Source organism: Mytilus trossulus, chromosome 10 (assembly GCF_036588685.1).
Source record: "Mytilus trossulus isolate FHL-02 chromosome 10, PNRI_Mtr1.1.1.hap1, whole genome shotgun sequence".
Lineage (NCBI taxonomy): Eukaryota > Metazoa > Mollusca > Bivalvia > Mytilida > Mytilidae > Mytilus > Mytilus trossulus.
In genome coordinates this window covers 9,298,069-9,319,302 of record NC_086382.1, presented here as the reverse complement: position 1 = coordinate 9,319,302, position 21,234 = coordinate 9,298,069, and the positions used below count along the sequence as shown (strand labels likewise).

At 32.8% G+C, this 21,234-nt stretch overlaps 1 protein-coding gene across 1 annotated transcript in view; it reads right to left on the bottom strand.

The window, feature by feature from the left end:
- The window catches only part of LOC134686816 (glutamine-dependent NAD(+) synthetase-like), a 29,727-nt gene that overhangs the window by 2,926 nt on the left and 5,567 nt on the right, over positions 1–21,234 (bottom strand). Inside the window, exons 5-18 of the mRNA XM_063546621.1 lie at positions 21,064–21,205; positions 20,182–20,270; positions 16,127–16,244; positions 15,320–15,451; positions 14,416–14,490; positions 13,878–13,999; positions 13,224–13,375; positions 12,230–12,398; positions 11,431–11,566; positions 4,846–4,952; positions 4,313–4,444; positions 3,553–3,625; positions 1,974–2,102; positions 582–758 (exon numbers count right to left, since the gene is read on the bottom strand). Coding sequence (XP_063402691.1) covers positions 582–758; positions 1,974–2,102; positions 3,553–3,625; positions 4,313–4,444; positions 4,846–4,952; positions 11,431–11,566; positions 12,230–12,398; positions 13,224–13,375; positions 13,878–13,999; positions 14,416–14,490; positions 15,320–15,451; positions 16,127–16,244; positions 20,182–20,270; positions 21,064–21,205 — 1,753 coding nt within the window. The remainder of the gene's footprint in view (positions 1–581; positions 759–1,973; positions 2,103–3,552; positions 3,626–4,312; positions 4,445–4,845; positions 4,953–11,430; positions 11,567–12,229; positions 12,399–13,223; positions 13,376–13,877; positions 14,000–14,415; positions 14,491–15,319; positions 15,452–16,126; positions 16,245–20,181; positions 20,271–21,063; positions 21,206–21,234) is intronic.

The window sequence follows — 21,234 nt, the reverse complement described above, 5'->3', positions numbered from 1 at the left end:
CTCATCTTCTTATATCTTTAGTTTCAAGTTGATTAGACTTCAACTTCATCAAAAACTACCTCAAGCAAAAATTTAAATCTGATGTGGGAAAAGCATGGAGTTGTGACAAATACGAACCAACAACAACCACTTAACTACAGGTTCCTGACTTGGGACAGACACAAAGCTCAGTTTTGATTTGTTTGCCTAATGTATGTAATAAAACAGTTCTTGACACAAAATAAATAGACATTCATGAAAACCTAAATGGTAAGGATTAGCATAGGAACAGCATTTGTATTGCTCTTCTTCATTTCAAAGTCAAAGTAAGGATTTCAACATAGAGAAAACATTCTTACCAGACTGCATGAACATCAAGATTCCTGGGTTGTGTTATATAGTAGCAGCTACACAGGACTCCATAGATTTATGACTACTGAAAGTGTAGCTAGCCTAGCTGCTATCTGAATCTATTTAGCAGCCAGGGTACCTACAAGTTAAGTAGTTAAAAAATTCTACATTGCCCTTTTTAGATCTATGTAGCTGCTACGATATTGAACACAACCTTGGTTTCTTGGTATTTGGTTGTCAAGACAACATACCTGTAAATCTATGTATTTGAATTGCCAAGGCCACTTTGCATTATACAGAAACTGTCGATGATCAAATCTGTTGTCGTCTGGACTATAGGTTTCTGTGTGATATGCAGGTGTCACCACTGTCATCTTATGTCTGTTGATGGCATAATGGCGGAAAAAAAACTTCACTTTCTCTGCAATCTGAAAATTAAGTTACAATGTTGTAACATAAATTTCAATATCAAATCTAATTACTAATATAGTTAATACTATTTGTCATAACTCATGCTAGTCCTGACTATCCAAAAGATAATTTTATTAAAAACATTTACTTTTTATGGATAAAACAGTCAAATCAATATAATTAACAGGTTTATATCAGTTTTAACAAGAATGTGTCCAAAGTACACAGATGCCCCACTCACACTATAATTTTCCATGTTCCATGTACTGTGAAATTGGCTAAAAATCTAATTTTGCATTAAAATTAGAAAGATAATCTTCGCTGGGCTTCAAAAATGTTGTATATGACTTTTTTGGCTAAAAATACTTTTTGACAGCAACCGCCTGCGCGGGAGGAAATCTTTGATATTACAAAATAGCGTACAGTTAGACCAATCAAAATATTTGAAATAAGCCATATTACAAAATTGCCAATGTCAGTTGTTTGTAAAGTTTGGTTCCAAAATGTTGTATGAAAACTTGAAAATCGTTGCATAATGGCTTTGGGGATAAAATAATTGTACATGGCTTTATTTCTGTGAAAATAATATAAGTTCTCTGATAATCCAGAAATGTCAAAGTTTTATTTCACTGCTATCCACAAAAATGTTCAAGTTCACATGCGACATTTTGGAAGCATGCAATTTGTCAAATTTTCAAAGCCTGTTTGTGAGATATTATTTTCTTGAAAAATTTTAAATTAACTAACATTTTGGAAGCCTAGCGACATTATACTATAGGGAACATATGAACTAATTTTCATTTTGATTGGACTTTAATTTCATCAAAAACTTTAACCTGAAACTCCCACTTTTGATTTTCTATGTTTAGTGAACGGTAAATATGGGGTCAAAAGTCTAATTTGGCTTTAAAATTAGAAAGATCATATCATAAGCAACAAATGTACTAAGTTTAAAGTCGATTGGACTACAGCTTCATCAAAAACTACCTTAACCAAAAACTTTAACCTGAACAGACACACGGACATACCTAGCCACAGACCAGAAAACATAATGCCCCTCTACTATCGTAGGTTGGGCATAAAAAAAAGATAATATTGATGAAAACTATTTTCTCTAATTAACTGATGCTTGAATTGAATCAAGTCAATCACTGAAAAAAAAGTCTGGTCAAGACAAAATATTGAAAACTAAACAGATACAATAATTACTGTTTCCCTGCCTGTGAACTTACCTGGCTAGGTGTTAACTTGTCACTCCAGATATGGACCAGTTTACAAAACATACTAAAGGGGCCACAATAACTCTGTTTTCTCAATCTGCCATACAACGACAATTCATCATAAGTCATTCCCATATCATCCTAAAATTAGAAATGTTAGCATTGAGTACATGTACTAGGTTAATTATAGGAAAAACAGTCATTTATACAACTTCCTGTTTGGGTCACCGGCAGAAAAATGGAGGTCATCAGTAGTGAGCTGAGGGAGAAAAAACTTTAGAAAGTGATCATCAAGAAACTTTGATATAGTATGATCTACTGTTTTCAAAATTAAAATAAAAGTAAAAAAATATTTTGTTCGAAGTATTTATGGTAGTTTAAACAGGTCTCATTAAAAAGTATCATGCGTGATGGTGAATTGTTTAAACAGGGTCCCAGATAGCTTCAACTGGATGAAAAAGTTGTGTAATTTTAGAACTTATCCGGAATGGAATAAATAGCGATTAGGTGTATTTAAATTGTTAGACATGCTGGCTCCCATGGGTGACTGGGCAATAGAAATTAGGTCTCCTTTGGTCTTCCTCTGACCAGCAGTATAACAGGCAGTGTAAATTCATCTGTTTGGGATGAACTTAAGTTTTTTTGTCAGACCTAGGACTGATAGATTGCAAATGTTTGCCATTTGGTGGTTAGCCATTGTTATTTACTTCAAATCTTCTATAAATGATAAATCTATGTGACAATATTAAAAGCATAAACTGATGTCTTGGATTTGACCAAATACCTGAAGGTGCAACAATGTGTCACAAAAACCTTTTATGTAGACAATAAGACACAAACTGTTAAAGGGACAGACCTAATGAAATGTTGGTGTTCAGAACTCTGTTACACCCATACCACATTTCAGGTGTTCAGAACTCTGTTACACCCATACCACATTTCAGAGACATCAATTTATTCTAAAACAGCCAAGATTACCAGGAATCAAGACAGATACTTAACCCTGATAGGAATAATTTTTGTTTTCTTGGAAGGCATTATTGAACCAAGAGCTGTGAATACCTTAGCTAGCTTCTTGTATAGAAATCTAGTGCATATTCTAAGCCATATTATGCACATTTTTTATTTCTCCGTTCAAGTTATCTCAGCAATCCTCTGGATGATGCACTGTGCAATTTTATGTTTGTTTTTGTTGTTATTTACTTTGGTGAGACATATTTAAAACTGGTTTTGAACACCCCCTTACTGTGGATTCATTTATTTTAATGGATACCAATTTTCGTGAATTGAGGAAAATTGACACTTTCGTGGATATTGAAATTGGTGGTTTTGCCAAAAGTCTGTGTAAGAGCCAAAAGAAGATTTAAGTTCGTGGTTAACCTTTACCCAAGAAATCCACGAAAATTGATATCCAACAAATATTAATGTATCCACAGTACTGTATTTTGTGTCTGTACTATCTGTATTTTTTTCAGATGAGTATTAGATGTTAGTGGTTAGTATAATCTATTGCACTGTCCAATATGTTAAGATATATCTGTTACATTTAATTTACATCATTCATAGTTCTGCAACTATTAAACGATCTTACCTCATCTGTTTGTGCCAAATGCTGTCCATCTTTCAAAGGTTCTAATTCTGCAGTGGGCGGTGCATGATAAATCCTACAAACCATACAATAATTTGAAAATAAAGCTTCATATAAAATATTTAAAAACACATCTTGATTCATGAAAATTGGTATCCAGGAAAATAAATGAATCCACAGTATAAGATATATTTTTAAATAAATTTTATTAGAGCAATTTCTATTCATATCATGCAAGTCTGGAGGATATCACTTGTCCCTTATCACAGCAAAATCAAGTCAATAAGAATAATATAATTTATCAAATAAAAAAAAATATGTAGAGATGAAATACAATACTTTAAATGGTCCATGACCACAATTATTTTGTAGTGCATTTCTTGTAGAAAATAAATGAAAATTAAAAAAAATCCCACCTGCGCTTTCTCAAAGAAACTTTATCAGTGTGTTGTACTACTTTTGGGACAAATTATATCAAAGTTATAGAAAATTTCATCGGCTCTAACTCAAAACATGGACAATTTTATGTTTAGGGCGTCTTTTTCCTTTTTCAGCTGGACTAAATCACTACTTTCCTTTAAAATTCTGGACCCAAATTTTTTTACAGTGTAATTTCACCCCCCTTCTTGCAATTTGAGGCATTAAATGAGAAATAAATTTAAAAGGGATATAAAAATTAATGGCAAGTTACCCACTGTCAACACTAGGGACTATATTTGAAAATCAAGGGACGACAATTGCAGTCTCGGACCAAATCACTTACTTTTCTAAGGCAGAATATCCAAATTTCTTTCTACAATACAATATAAATCTTCGTAAGTCAGATTTACTGATGCCACCTATAGGGTTAATATCTGCACTGGAACAATCATACTTAGTCATATATCCACGTAAACTGAAAATAAAACATCAGATTTAATAATGCAAAGGACACCCAGGAGTGTGAGAATTTCTCGCTGCATTGAAAACCTATAGGTGACCTTCTGCTGTTGTCTGTTCTATGGTTGGGTTGTTGTCTCTTTGACACATTCCCCATTTCCATGTTCAATTTTATCATACAGAGTTAAGTTGATGTTTGCTTATTTAGCAAGTAAACTGAAAATAAAATATCAGATTTACTAATTAATGCCACTTACAGATCTAGAATTTTACCATTGGGAACCAACAGAAATGAGCTAAATATTCTAACTAACAAAGGTAATAGCTATATATTGTTTTAAGTCTTCTAAATCTTTTAATGCTAGACTAATGACTTATGTACACCCATGCCATAGCCTCTTTTCAATATTAACTTACCATTCATCTACATTAGCAGAGCCCAGAACCAACAGTCCACCAGATCTCCCTCTGGTCCACAAACATAACTGGGCAAAAAGGTAGGCTAACACCATTCTTACTCTGGCCTGAAACAATCAATAGATAGTTAATAAATAAATGAGAGCATAATATATTGTATATATGATGATGTAATGTTTGTTCCTAATATTTTATTAACTGTGCATTTGCATTCAGGTATAGCAGATCAAATTTATTTCATAGTGTGTTAATTTACGTTTTTAGATTGAGTTAAGCCTTCCAATTGATATTTTCTCGTTGTAATGTTATACTATTGTTTCAGAAAAAGGGAGAAGGTTTGGTACCATTAAAACATTTAATCAGGCTGCAAATGTTTGCACCTGTCCTAAGTCAGAATGTGATGTACAGTAGTTGTCATTTGTTTATGTAATTTATACATTTTTCTCGTTTTTTATATAGATTAGACTGTTGGTTTTCCTGTTTGAATGGTTTTACACTAGTAATTTTGGGGCCCTTTATAGCTTTTTGTTTTGTTGTGAGCCAAGGCTCTGTGTTGAAGGCCATACATTGACCTATAATGGTTTATTTTTTATAAATTGTTATTTGGATGGAGATTTGTCTCATTGGCACTCACACCACATCTTCCTATATCTATGTAGCCTATATATCAATAATTACAGATTTCTTATAAATGAGAATTGGACATAACTTGAGTTATCAATAAAAATATACAAGACTTTTGGGAGTTTTATATCATTATCAATATTATTGAAATTGAATAACAAAAGATGAAATCAATCAATATCCAATTAGTAAAGTTTCCTTATTGTAAAAATACTCTATGCTTAGAAAAATATTCTGTGCAACATTGTTTTTTGTTAGTTGTAACTCTTGTTGTTCTGGTGTTAAACATTAACTTCAAATGTTTTAAAGACTGTGATGCATGCTATGCATTAAAATGGAATAAAAGTTGAAAGAAGAATATTTTAGGGGAAATGTTATCAGTAAATTTAAAGTTTTTTTTATTTTTTATCAAATCCAACAATAAAGTAAAGTTTTGAGGTAACCAAACTAGGCCCTTACTCAAATATCCATCAACCAAATTCATTTAATTTTAACACAGACTTGTCTGGCCTTTTACAGCTATATATATGGTACGGGTTTTTCTCATGGTGGAAGTCTTACAGTTGCCTTTAATTGCTTACATCCACTTCATTTGAGCTTTGCTAGATAGTGTCTCATAGGCAGTCATACCACATCTTCTTATTTATATACTATAGTTAGTGTGAATTTGTGAAACAATAATATTGTATTAAATCTATCAATAGAGAAATATTTTCAAAAGAAAAAGGGATCTTTCAACTTTCAATCCTAATTTATATATATATATTATATGTTATTCAGGTCTCAGACAGGGTATATACTGTGACATTCCCGGCTTAGAGTTTATATCCCCTGAGCCGAAGGCGAAGGGGATATAAGCCCTAAGCCGGGAATGTCACAGTATATACCCTTTCCGAGACCTGAATTACACATATATTACGGATTACTCCTGACCTAATGTTATTTTCCAGTGCAGGTATTTGTTGACAACACATATATTGAAAAACCCAACCTGATATGTTCAGCATACGTGAAGGATTTTCTAATTTGCTGTGAACATAATTTTATCGTGTATGTAATAATTTATAATAACACTTTTAACATTAAATTTAATTATCAAGTGTAAATTGCGTGATTTTGTATGAAAAATGTATTATTGATAAAAGCACGTCATTATTTTCCCTCTCTGAGCCTCTGACAGTCTGATAGCTTTTGACTACGTCACATAGTAACCGGTGTTATGATGACGTTTTTGAGGTTCCAATTGGGGATAAAAACGTCGTATATACCCCGGCAGTTTCCTGAATATACTCTGACATCTCTGTGTTGTTATCCAATCACAAACCTCAACACATTTGTAATCCGTAATATATATATATATATAAATATATAAGATACTGCATGGGTTCGAATAATCTGTATAGCATGGGTTCCAATCCCGGTGAGGGAAAAACCAATTATTTTTGGTTCTTCCTCATATATATATACAACTCGTCTAAACATCAACCCAACAATGTTAGATCTGTAAATTTGCTTTCGCAAATTTTTGGTTCTTTCTCAACGGGAATCGAACCCATGCTACTGTGATATCGTGACACCAAATCGCCTGCACTGCAGCTGTTCCGCTAGACCACACGACCACCTGGGCTCTCAAAAAGAGCTTTCGCTGGCCGTGTGTTACCTTTCCACGTCAGTTTTAATCTAGCGGCGTTCTACAGTACATGATATATAAGGCATGAAGATGTTATTGTTACAGATCAGCTAAATATCAGCTATATATATTGTTGTGTTAAAATTAAATGAAAATTGATTATTGTATTTAACTGTTGACATATAAACTTTTGGTATATAACAATATGTATTGTCTATAAGGGCATATACAAACTAGAGGCTCTAAAGAGCCTGTGTCGCTCACCTTGGTCTATGTGCATATTAAACAAAGGACACAAATGGATTCATGACAAAATTGTATTTTGGTGATGGTGATGTGTTTGAAGTTCTTACTTTACTGAACGATTTTGCTTCTTACAATTATATCTATCATGAACTTTGCCCATTAGTAACAGAGAACTATATTTGGTAAAAATTTACATATAAATTTACCAAATTAATGAAAATTGTTAAAAATTGACTATAAAGGGCAATAACTCCTTAAGGGGTCAATTGACCATTTAGGTCATGTTGACTTATTTGTAGATCTTACTTTGCTGAACATTATTGCTGTTTACAGTTTATTGCTATCTATAATAGTATTCAAGATAACCAAAAACAGCAAAATTTCTTTAAAAATTACCAATTGGAGGGCAGCAACCCAACAACCGGTTGTCCAATTCATCTGAAAAATTCAGGGCAGATAGATATTGACTTGATTAACAATTTAACTTCTTGTCAGATTTGCTCTAGATGCTTTGGTTTCATAGTTATAAGCAAAAAACTGCATTTTACCCCTATGTTCTATTTTTAGCCGTGGCGGCCATCTTGGTTGAATGGCCAGGTCATCGGACACATTTTTCAAACTAGATACCCCAAAGATGATTGTGGCCTAGTAGTTTCAGTGGAGATTTTGTAAAGATTACTTAGATTTATGAAAAATGGTTAAAGATTGACTATAAAGGGCAATAACTCCTAAAGGGGTCAACTGACCATTTTGGTCATGTTGACTTATTTGTAGATCTTACTTTGCTGAACATTATTGCTGTTTACAATTTATCTCTATCTATAATAATATTCAAGATAATAACCAAAAACAGCAAAATTTCCTCAAAATTACCAATTCAGGGGCAGCAACCCAACAACCGATTGACCGATTCATCTGAAAATTTCAGGGCAGATAGTTCTTGACCTGATAAACATTTTTATCCATGTCAGATTTCCTCAAAATGCTTTGGTTTTTGAGTTATAAGCCAAAAACTGCATTTTACCCCTATGTTCTATTTTTAGCGGTGGCGGCCATCTTGGTTGGTTGACCAGGTCACGCCACACATTTTTAAAACTAGATACCCCAAAGATGATTGTGGCCAAGTTTGGATTAATTTGGCCAAGTAGTTTCAGAGGAGAAGATTTTTGTAAAAGATTACTTTAATTTACGAAAAATGGTTAAAAATTGACTATAAAGGGCAATAACTCCTAAACGGGTCAACTGACCATTTTGGTCATGTTGACTTATTTGTAGATCTTACTTTGCTGAACTTTATTGCTGTTTATAGTTTATCTCTATCTATAATTATATTCAAGATAATAACCAAAAACAGCAAAATTTCCTCAAAATTACCAATTCAGGGGCAGCAACCCAACAACTGATTGACCGATTCATCTGAAAATTTTAGGGCAGATAGATCTTGACCTGATAAACATTTTTATCCCATGTCAAATTTCCTCAAAATGCTTTGGTTTTTGAGTTATAAGCCAAAAACTGCATTTTACCCCTTTGTTCTATTTTTAGCCGTGGCCGCCATCTTGGTTGGTTGACCAGGTCACGCCACACATTTTTTAAACTAGATACCCCAAAGATGATTGTGGCCAAGTTTGGATTAATTTGGCCAAGTAGTTTCAGAGGAGAAGATTTTTGTAAAAGATTACTTTAATTAACGAAAAATGGGTAAAAATTGACTATAAAGGGCAATAACTCCTAAACGGGTCAACTGACCATTTTGGTCATGTTGACTTATTTGTAGATCTTACTTTGCTGAACATTATTGCTGTTTACAGTTTATCTCTAACTATAATAATATTCAAGATAATAACCAAAAACAGCAAAATTTCTTCAAAATTACCAATTCAGGGGCAGCAACCCAACAACCCATTGACCGATTCATCTGAAAATTTCAGGGCAGATAGATCTTGACCTGATAAACATTTTTACCCCATGTCAGATTTGCTCTAAATCCTTTGGTTTTTGAGTTATAAGCCAAAAACTGCATTTTACCCTTATGTTCTATTTTTAGCCGTGGCGGCCATCTTGGTTTGTTGACCAGGTCACGCCACACATTTTTTAAACTAGATACCCCAATGATGATTGTGGCCAAGTTTGGTTTGATTTGGCCCAGTAGTTTCAGAGGAGAAGATTTTTGTAAAAGTTAACGACGATGGACGACGACGACGACGACGGACGACGACGGACGACGGAAGCCAAGTGATGAGAAAAGCTCACTTGGCCCTTCGGGCCAGGTGAGCTAATAAAGAACCTTAGTGAGCACGCTCACATACCCCACGTCCCCACATTGTCATTGGAGAAATTAAATAAGTGTAAGGAAAAAAATGGTATAAGAAAAATTTTGAATAATAATTTCCTGTCAATATGCACATCTACATGCATAGTATGTCCTTATTATCTACAAAGTTTCATGACATTCTATCGTGTGGTTTCAGAGGAATTGAAATGACAAACTGTTGAAGTAGTACCTTAAAGCAAATAAGTTCAAAGAGGTGTAACTCCTAGAAAAAAAATTGAATCCTAATTTCCTGTCGATATGCACATCTATGTAGTATGTCCTTATTATCTTAAAAGGTTTCATGAAAGTCTGTTGTGTGGTTTCAGAGGAGTTGAGATGACAAACTGTTGAAGTAGTACCTTAAAGCAAATAAGTTCAAAGAGGCGTAACTCCTAGAAAAAAAATTGAATCGTAATTTCCTATCGATATGCACATCTACATAGTATGTCCTTATTATCTTAAAAGGTTTCATGAAATTCTGTTGAGTAGTTGCAGAGGAGTTGTGATGACAAACTGTTGCAGTAGTACAATAAAGTAAATAAGTTCAAAGGGGCGTAACTCCTAGAAAAAAAATTGAATCGCAATTTCCCGTCGATATACACAACTACATAGTATGTCCTTATTATCTGAAAAGGTTTCGTGAAATTCAGTTGTGTGGTTTGAAAGGAGTTACGATGACAAACTGTTGCAGAAGTACATTAAAGAAAATAAGTTCAAAGGGGCGTAACTCCTAGAAAAAAAATTGAATCGCAATTTCCCGTCGATATACACAACTACATAGTATGTCCCTATTATCTGAAAAGGTTTCGTTAAATTCTGTTGTCTGGTTTGAGAGGAGTTGCCATGACAAACTGTCGCAGTAGTACATTAAAGTAAATAAGTTCAAAGGGGTGTAACTCCTAGAAAAAAAATTGAATCGCAATTTCCCGTCGATTGACACAACTACATAGTATGTCATTATTATCTGAAAAGGTTTCGTGAAAATCTGTTGTGTGGTTTGAGAGGAGTTGCGATGACAAGAAACAGGACTGACGTACGGACGGGTCAAAAACATTATACCCTCCGCAACCCGTTGCGTGGGGTACAATTAGTTTGTCTGAAAATGTCAGACTGGTTCATGTCCCCTTTAACATGAAATTAGTCATATTTTAATTTAGAGCTGATTATGAAGTTATCTAAAATTTGATATGAAGAAATGAACTACAACATGACTGTTATGTGGCCTTTACTTGGAAATTTAGAATTTAAAATGAATTACAAGAGACAAATATTTCATGTAATCACTTGACCAATAAACCATCTCAGATGAAACCTATGTTTTTATTGCTCTTCATCAATGCTATTGGATTTCCTCATTGGCATGCCATTGTCTCCCTTTTTCCTTTTCTGTTAGTATATATATTTAAAATATTTAGACCAATTATATATATATATCGCGGCCACAAGTTTTAAAAAGTGTTTCTGTTTAGTATTAAATTTATTTTAAGATCCATTTTGTTACATCTTGTGATCAATTTTATTTGGCAATCGTCAATGGCAGTCAGCAGGGTTGAAGAACATCAGTTGTTCGACCTGTTAGTCAAATGCCTTTTGTTTAAATATGCTTTTTCACTTTTTTGGTCTTTTGGAAAATGTTGTTTGTGCTGTTTTTAGACCCTTCTACAACGAAATTTGTTTGACATGCACATGTATAAAAATTGCGGTTTTTATCCAACGCAATCATAGGTTTGAACGTAGTTTTCAATTTAGACTCGTATATATATATATGTACCTGTATGTTTTGCAAAGCCAAGTTTTCTCTAAGACTTCCACCATTGGCTTTAAACTTGGGAATTAACTTCAGTGCTGTTGTAAACACTGTTAATATGGCCGCTACTGCTATATCTATCTTTATGGATAAATGGAAGCTAAAATGATGGAGAGGGGTAAAACTGTCAAAATTCTGTTGAATTGTATTTGTTAAAGTTGAGTATGACTGTATTCACAAGTCCATGCCCCCATCATGCACTGAAGTTTAGAGTTTTATTTCATCTAAAGTTATTGAGCTGATAACACAAAAATCTCAAAATTTGTGTGTTTTTTTCACCAATATACAAAAACAAAATTTCCTTTGGTTCTCCATATTTCATCTTTCAAAAGAAATCTCAAAGAAATTTATATCAGTGATCTTTCCAAATATTTGGAAATCAGATTATTTGTGCTCAAGGTATCACTTAAAAAAATGATTTTTTTCACCAATAATTTTCCAAAAAGTTTGTTCAAGTCATAATTTTTCCTGTTACAAATTTAGAATTTTCGAAAAACTAAGGATTTTCTTATCCCGGGAATAGAATGCCTTTGCCGCATTTGGCACAACTTTTTGGAATTTTGGGTGCTCAATGCTCTTCAACTTTGTACTTGTTTGGATTTATAACTTATCTGATCTGAGCGTCACTGATGAGTCTTATGAAGACGAAACGTGTGTCTGACATATTAAATAATAATCTGGTACCTTTAATAACTATTGTTTCATTATAAACCTTTTTTTTAAAATATTGAACCTTTTTTGCCCAAGTTAATAAATGTCAAACCTGCCGATCTGTTGAGCTAATTCAGCAGCTCTAGACTGTGTTTCTTTAGAGCTGTTTTCTGAACCCATGTAACATGTTGTGAACACTAAACCAGCCAGCTCTTTGTCATCTGTGGGTATATAAGATGGATCTCCTACTACTTTCCTCACATCTGATAACACTTTAGTATCTGTAATATAGATGAAACATAATTCATTACATATTTTAAAATGGTAGATCATCACTTCTGTAGTATATATACATATTTTTTTCCCTGTTTGAATGGTTTTACACTGGAAATTTGGGGCCTTTTGTAACTTGGTGTGAGTCACGGCTCCCTGTTGAAGAACGTACTTTGGTTTACTTTTACAAATTGTGACTTGTAGGATGGAGAGTTATCTCACTGGCACTCATACCACATCTTTTTATATCTATATGTTTTTTTCAGTCTTCCTTGTTTAAATTTTTATCACAAAATTTAATTTAGATAAAAAAAATAATAATGCAAATACAAATAACTGATGGTATATGGGAGACAACTCTTGTTATATTTAATAAAAGAAAACTCTTTGCATACCTTGAAATAGGAAAACATGTAAATTATTCCACACTATAGTATGAAAGTTCAAAAAAGGTCATTATTGTCCTTCTATCAGTTGCTTGCAATTTTATTTTTTGCATTGGTTGGAAACATTAAAAGAAAGGATATGGTGTATCAAAACATGATATTAAACAAAACTAATTAAAGAATGTGTTGGAGGACAAGAATGCCCCTGTGTAAGCTTTAAAGGAATATGGGACAGACAGAGAGAAAAACAGAAAGACAGAAGGACAGAAAGTCAAAGATAAGACTTAAAGACACTGTCGCCTATGGCTAGGTCATAAAAGTAACGACTTTTAGAATTTTCCGAAAATATGTTATAAAATCAGACACCTTTCTTTAATCATTAGCATTCTATTTCGAGGTTATTTTTAATTTAGAATAATAAGATCATCAGAAGATTTGCAGACTCACCTCCCTTCTTGACAGCATCTATCACAAGATGGCACATACTGGAAACAATACAGGCAGTACTAGAACTATCAATACCCCCACTAAGGGGGAGAAAATATCCTCCCTGACCACTCCTTCTAAGGTAGTCCCACAACCAACAGGCTGGTCCCAAGCTGTAAATATACAATAGAACAATGAAGGGGAGATTGAATTCTCTCTGACCACAGATCAGATTTTAAAATCTCCAAATAACTAATCAACCAGGTATAAATCAAAAACAGAGCTTAATTTAACTAATCTTTAGAGGTGTTTAGTTGTCAAATCTTTATTTTCTAGACTGTTGTTTTTATCTTTGGCTTTAATTTTGTCAAATTTTTTTTTTGGCTACAATTTTGTCTGTTTTTATCTTTGGCTACAATTTTGTCCGTTTTTATTTATAGCTACAATTCTTGCCTGTTTTTTTTTGGATACAATTTTGTGTTTTTATTTTTGTCTACAATTGTGTCTGTTTTTATATTTGGCTAAAATTTTGTCTGTTTTTATCTATGGTTACAATTTTGTCTGTTTTCATTCAACTCATGGTTTGTTTACAACCTTCTTTGGATTTATTCGTTTTCCTGATTATCAATTTTCATGGACTGAGGGAAGATTTTATCTAAATGGAATAACCCTAACCTAATCTCCTCTTCAGGTGTATGATACTGCCATTCTATGGGGTCAGTGGTTGGCTGAAATGAGTCATCATGTGAAACAGCAAAATCACAATGAACTCTGGGGTAGGCATAGGATTTGGATCCCTGAAAAAGAAATAAAGTACAAATCTATAATATTCAGCATATGAAAACAAAATCATTAAGGCTAAAATACAACAAATTCTTTACAGATTGTAACAAAATTAACTAAAAACATAACATATCTGTTTATTTTACAACCAAACAAATAAAAAAATAGTGAACTTCCAATATCTACGTGTATAATACAGGAATCTGACTTAGTAAACACAACTTTTTTCAGGAATATGAAAATCAAAGATAAAAAAATAAAATAAATAAAAAGTAAATAAAATTGCCAACCTACCAACCAGACTTATCTTTTTAAAAGATTTAACTGAAACCACACATATACATATACTTTCATTTGGCCTTAGCTATATGTGTATGACTTACTTTTGAGACAATGAGAATACATTTTTTATCTTAATAATTATACTGACCAGTTCATTCCTGCTACGGATGGCATTTCTATAAGTTCTCACATCTTCTAAATCAACAGTGGCTACATTGACTACCTAAAAACATTTACACAAGATTACTACAGAATGAACTTTTGTACCATACTACATTATTACAATACAAGTTGATAGTAGTAGTATTTAGAGAGTTTTAATTTCCAAATCTTAAAGTATGTATTTTTGCTACAACTAAAGCGTGCCCTACAGCAAAGTTAAGCTTTAAACAGTTTTGGTTATTTGGGTTATGATCCTTTAGTTTGATTCAAGACATTTCAATTAAAGTTTTGCTTCCCTATTTCTGGTCTGGGTTATCAAAGAAACACAGAAATTAAAGCATACATTTTTTTTTTATAAAATACTTGTACATGTTGCATTGTAATAAGATTCAGTTTTTTAAATACCAACTTTAACCATCTTGACTTTTATCAATTGAAGTGGCAATCTCATATATCATGTATGTGTGTCTGAATCTAGTTTAATGTCATGTAATTGAGTTTAATTTTATATGTGTGGTTTGCTTTTTGTCTTTCTCTGTTAAGCTGGCTGTTTGTGTTTGGTGCTAATATTGGAATAGTAATTTATGAAATATCCCCCATGAGCTAAATTTCTATATTTTTCATGGGTATAATCCACTCATATGACATTCACTTATTATTGCATTCAAATTGATTATAAAATTCAATTTCATAAATTGAATTTTTGGGTAAAAAAGTTTGTCATACAAAATTTTCAAAAAAAAATCTTGGGAGGGACACCCTCATTCAGCAGCTTTTCAATGTTAACAGTCTTGCTGTAGTATGATGCCATTTTAAATATTCTACTTCATTTCTGTCATCTTTTTATCTGTTTTCTGTGTCTGTGATATAAAACACACAATTAAACTCACTACTTCCTGAAGACCAAACTGTGGCCCCTGGGAACAAATCTTTCCATTAACAGCAATCATTGAACAGCCGTCATAATATAACCTATCTCCATCACATCCAATCTGGTTAGCAAACACATATATACCTCCACACTGGAAACAGAACAATAATACATTACCATAACATTACCATAACACTAGAAAATTAAATGGTGAATGTGTCCATGGGACATATATGATGTCCTCATTTGCATAATAGTATAAAGGGGCATTACTAAAGAACATTAAAGTGACGCCACAGAATTAAGATTTGATCTGTGTTTTGTGGTTATAAGCATTGTGTATAAGTTTTGTAACATTTCGTTGAGGCAAACTTAAGTTAGAGAATGGAAACCAATTTTGGAACAAACGTACATACAAGGGTAACACTTAATGCTCCCTCCAGTGACGACAGGGGCATACAAATCTATCACCATGATAATAATTCTGGCCAAAAGAAAACATGTCAACTCTAAACATAATGTATTCATTTACTGTGGCAACATTACTGTTGGCAAAATTAATGGGAGAACTTTTAATTAAGAGAATAGAATATCCATACCACAATGACATTGTTGCAAACTTATCATAATCTGAACTAATTTGTTTGCCATTAATTAATATCTCTACATCAGCTACATGTATATTGTGTTCAAAATGGGAAACAAAGATTAAAGGGTTTGTTTACTATAACTTCATTAAAGCAGATGTAATCAGAACCACTTCAGCTCGAACATATTTAGCAGATTTAATGAGTTTAACTTGGACATAACCTTTCAGTAATAATACCTTCATTGTTGCAGATTTAATGAGGTCAACTCTGACGTAACCTTTCCGTAACTCATGATGGCTGCCACTACCATTGGCGATTATCTCAACTCCGTCTAAACTCATATCAATGTGGTGCCTACAATACATAAACTCTCCTCAATCAAAATAAAGGATTTAATTCATGTTAAGAATATATATATATAGGAAGGGCATGTTGATAAGACAGAAACCTGAAGATACAAATAAAAACCCTCTCCTCAATTAAAATAAAGGCTATACATCATGTGAAAGAAACCCAGAGATATAAAACAATCTGAACTCAGCATGCCAATATTAATGCACCCTTACCATAGCTCTTTATCGCAGCGCTGGTAAAATATCACGCTGTGATTGGTTTAGCGCTGTCACCTGGTGACCCCCTATGGATCCGTAGGGGGTTAGTAAATTTCATGACCTTTGTATTTTATTGTTTATTTTTCTACAAACTGCAGCAGGAAAAGTCCTGCATGCTATAAATTGGTTATATGGTTCACTACTAACCCCCTATGAACCCATAGAGGGTGAGTAAAATCCATAGTGTATCACACCCTATGGATTTTAATAACCCTCTATGGATCCGAAGGGGTTAGTAGCAAACCATATAACTTATAATAGCAAACATGATGACGGTTAAAAGTAACATCTCACACAGTGTAGATACTATTCTGTACGCTATCCGGAAGTCTCGATTTTCGAAGCGAGGATTTCCAACTGGCTAACAGAACGGTTTTGCTTACGGTGCTTTTTCTTATCATTTGTTTACTTCTATATCTATAAAGTGCTTTGAACATCTTCAATGTATGTATAGCATCATAAATATGAGTAACTGTAACAAAAACATGCATTAGAATATAAAATATACGTGTGCATCACACCAACTTCATAGAAAAAAGTGAAATCGATGGACAATTTTGCTCTCGTAGTACAAAGCAAATAATCTTTTATTGCAAATATTTGCATCAGTTTACAGTTAAATATATACTGTTTAAATATTCTTACCGTATTTAAGTAGATGTTCGTATTTCCCATCAAAAAATAAATTACTGTACAATCAGTCTAAAACTGACTGTATTCTAGAAGCAATTTCAGATTTTTTGTCTGTATGACCAGTCGTGATTTTGACGGGGAAAAAAACAACGGCAATTTGAAGGTATATACGTGACTATGTGATATTATGAACTGTCCATGGAACATTTCTTTCATCAGACAATACAAATATATTTCTGATGATTTTTGTAGACAAAATAATCATATTTTTGTTCCGTCAGTCTTATTTAGAATCAAATGCCTAAAAAGCAATACATGATTCGCTTGTGGACTTTGTAATAGTGTATCGTTGCCGTTATCTGTTTAGCTATTATATTTTTTAAGGCTATTTACACCATCTTCCATTGACCAATTGGTGATAACATAAATCAAGCTTGTCTCTTTTAAAATTACAAAAAAATAGATAGAGAAAGCTTTTTTAAAAACTTGAGGTATTGAGGAAAGAATTAACGAAACTATACCCCGCCACTTCTAAACTCCATGTTTTGGACAAAATTAAACCACCAAAAAAACTAAATTATAGGTGCACAGGGGCATCATTTAATAAAGAATCTAACAAAGATTTATTAATATATGGTAAGTTTTTGAAAGTTGCGTATAGTAAATGGGTACCACCCAATAAGGTAGTGGAAAAGTCCTTATCATGGAAATAGAAAACTGCTGAATTTTCGAAAAATCAAAATAAAAGGTGCACAATTGAATTAAATGATAAGGAATCTGAAAAAGATTCATTAAGTTATGACAAGTGTCTGAAGGAAGTTGTGGATATAAAATAGGTACGCCCAATATAAGGCTATGGCAAAGTATGTATTTAAGATATAGAAACATCAAAAATATTTTTACCAAAAATTCGAAATAGAAGGTCCATAATACATTAATTGATTAAAAATGGAGCAATTTTAGAAAACTTTAATAATTGGTTTTGGAGGTGTTGGAAATACCTGATGGGTGCCCCCATATAATGCAATGTTCAAGTCCGTATCTTATATAAAGAAACCCCATAAAACATTTTTCATAAAATTTGAAATACATTCCTTTTTTTTTTTTATATAAATAAGGGCTTTTATAAGGCCGTTAATTTTCTCGTTTGAATTGTTTTACATTGTCATTTCGGGGCCTTTTATAGCTGACTTTGTGGTATTGGGCTTTGCTCATTGTTGAAGGCCATACGGTGACCTATATTTGTTAATGTCTGAATCATTTTGGTCTCTTGTGGACGGTTGTCTTATTGGCAATCATACTGCATCTTCTTTTTTATATCATCATTGATAATATGGAATCCGAGAATAAATAATTAATAGTTATACCAGAGATGGATTCCAAAAAAATGGGATCCGGCGGTTTGAAACCCTCTTTCAACTATCAATGCATTTGTATGGGAACATATATTTGGAATCCTCTTTTCTCCTGGTTTGGACCCCCTCTCCATTTAAAAATGGCTGGAACCTCCAATGTATATTAAGTGGTTTACGAGAAGATGCGCTAACAAAACCGGCGAAACATGTTGTACCGGTCCAACGGACGAACGGAAAGATGGACTTCTTTATCACTATAAACCCCCGCTTTACAAAGTGGAGTACAATTGAGTGTGAAAGAGACAGATCTACATCCAAAACAAAGTGAAAGAACTGTGATCAATTATAGGCTATAGTACGGCCTCGAATGTTTGTAAATACATGGATTTTTATATAACAATTATATCTGTGTTTGTAAAGTTTTAAGTATATAACGGAGGACATTTCTGAAACTTATATAAACAACAAACCTTCCTCTTATTTTAGCAACATTCAAACATCCTTATACTTAATGTAGCAAGTCGAGTACACCCTATCAAGCTAAAACATGTTTGATAAGTTTTCAGGATGTGAATTTTTTTAAATACATTTGTGTTATTTAGAAAAATGCCATCTTCTTATGTATCGTAAATTACTTGAAATCACTACTAGAATACAGTGAAATAAAGACTGATCATACAGTTTCAAAATATACAAGCGAGACTGATCGTACAGTGAGAAATTCAAACAAGTGTAATTTTCTTATTTCTGGCTTCAAAGATCTGGCTGAAACTTTTACCACCACTTAAAATATACTTTATTTAGTTAACTAAGTCTGGTTTTTACGTTAATTTGTACACTAAGGGGATAAAAAGATTGTTTTTAGGTTCACCGACTGATTTTCCTAAGTGTTGCACTTGAAAATCTCTTGATTAAGGCAAAGATACGAATAATGAATGTGCTGAATTTAATTGTAAACCATTTGTGAATATCGACGTCAGCTGAATTAATCATTAAGCAATGTACAGATGAACATCTTACCGTTTAATTCAGTAGATCCAACAAATTTAAAATGTGATCCAAAATGTTCTTGCTTCGAAAATCGCGACTTCCGGATAGCGTACAGAATAGTATCTACAAATGTACACTGTGTCTCAGTGTTGAAGGCATTAATGTTGACTTTGAGACGTAGAAAACCCATAAAAGCAATGTTCCTTTGTATTTGTGTTTTTTTTGCAGTGTATGTATTGATTTTGTGTCATGGATGGATACTCATTATTCTTTCTTTTTTATTCTGAGAAACAGTCTGCAGGCAATTGCAAAATAATGTAAGAGATTACCTCCAACTTGTAATATCCTAAATAAATTCAGAATATTATGAAGAGTTCATAAGGTTTTGAGCACACTATACATTATAATATTACAAATGTAAAGTAATGTTGATGGCTAACTTACTTACAGTTAATTTGAACTGAAACTGCCAAACCTTTCAGAACAGGTAAGTTAAACTTTTAAAAGTTTTAATGTTGATTTAAAAAAAAATCTTGACCATGGTGTTTTCTGTTTTACTGGACTAATTATTTTCCACCCTTTGATATCTTCTTCTCACTCCGCTGAAATTTGTGTTTCACTCATTCACAAACTCTATAAAAATTGATAGATATAAAATCATGGCATATATTTTTAACAGTTATGCATAGCCCTTCTATTTACCCATCAGGTGTCCACAATTCTTCACAGATTTCTGATCCTATACATGTATCTACAGTTGATATCACAGCATCACCAATGGGTACAGTTTTCTGGAAAATACAAAAATAAATGAAATTTAAAATGTTTAACCTTATAGCATCACCAATTCAATGGGTACTGTTTACTTGAAAAGAGGATTGAATATCACTTTCTATAAATGCACACTTGACCAGTAATATCATGATTGTATACTATGGGGAAGTTCAACTACATGTATTACTAAATAGAGATAAATGCCTATCACTAAATAAAATTGCGAATGGAAATAGGGAATGTGTCAAACCAACAACAACCGGACCATAGAGCAGACAACAGCCATAGGCCTACAATGGGTCTTCAATGTAGCAAGAAACTCCTGCACCTGTAGGCGTCCTTCAGCTGGCCACGAAACAAATATGTGGAAACCAAAAGTCTATATAACAGGCTATTATTTAAACTTGGAATTATTTTTATTTATAGAATTTGCTTGATTTCTTGTTATTGAAATTTTTAATAAATTCCATGTGCATTCTGTACTGAAATGTTCTGTGCTGCGCACAACACTTTCTATTACAAAGAAAATAGATAGAATGTACTGTGCCGCGCACAACACTATCAAACCAAAATATATTCTATGGAAAGTGTTATTAACTGCTCAAAAGATAATAATACCAAATAAACATGGAATTTATTAAAAAATTTAAACACAAGAAATTATGCAAATTCCATAATTAAAAATAATTCCAAGTTCAAAAAATAGCCTGTTATATATAGATCTATACAAAATGTACATACCTGACCTGAAATTTCCTGTATCATACGTGGGAGTTTCCCTCTTACTAAAGGCTATATTTTGATACATACCTGACCTGTGATATCCTGTATCATTCGAGGGAGGTAATAGTCCTCTATTTGTTTATGTTTACCCCATGCTGTGAACCATCTTGGTTCTCTGTAGTTGCCATCATTTGCCAGTGCCATCTTTGGTCGAATTAGTAAAACTTTCCTACAAATAAAAGAAGGTAATGCATAATA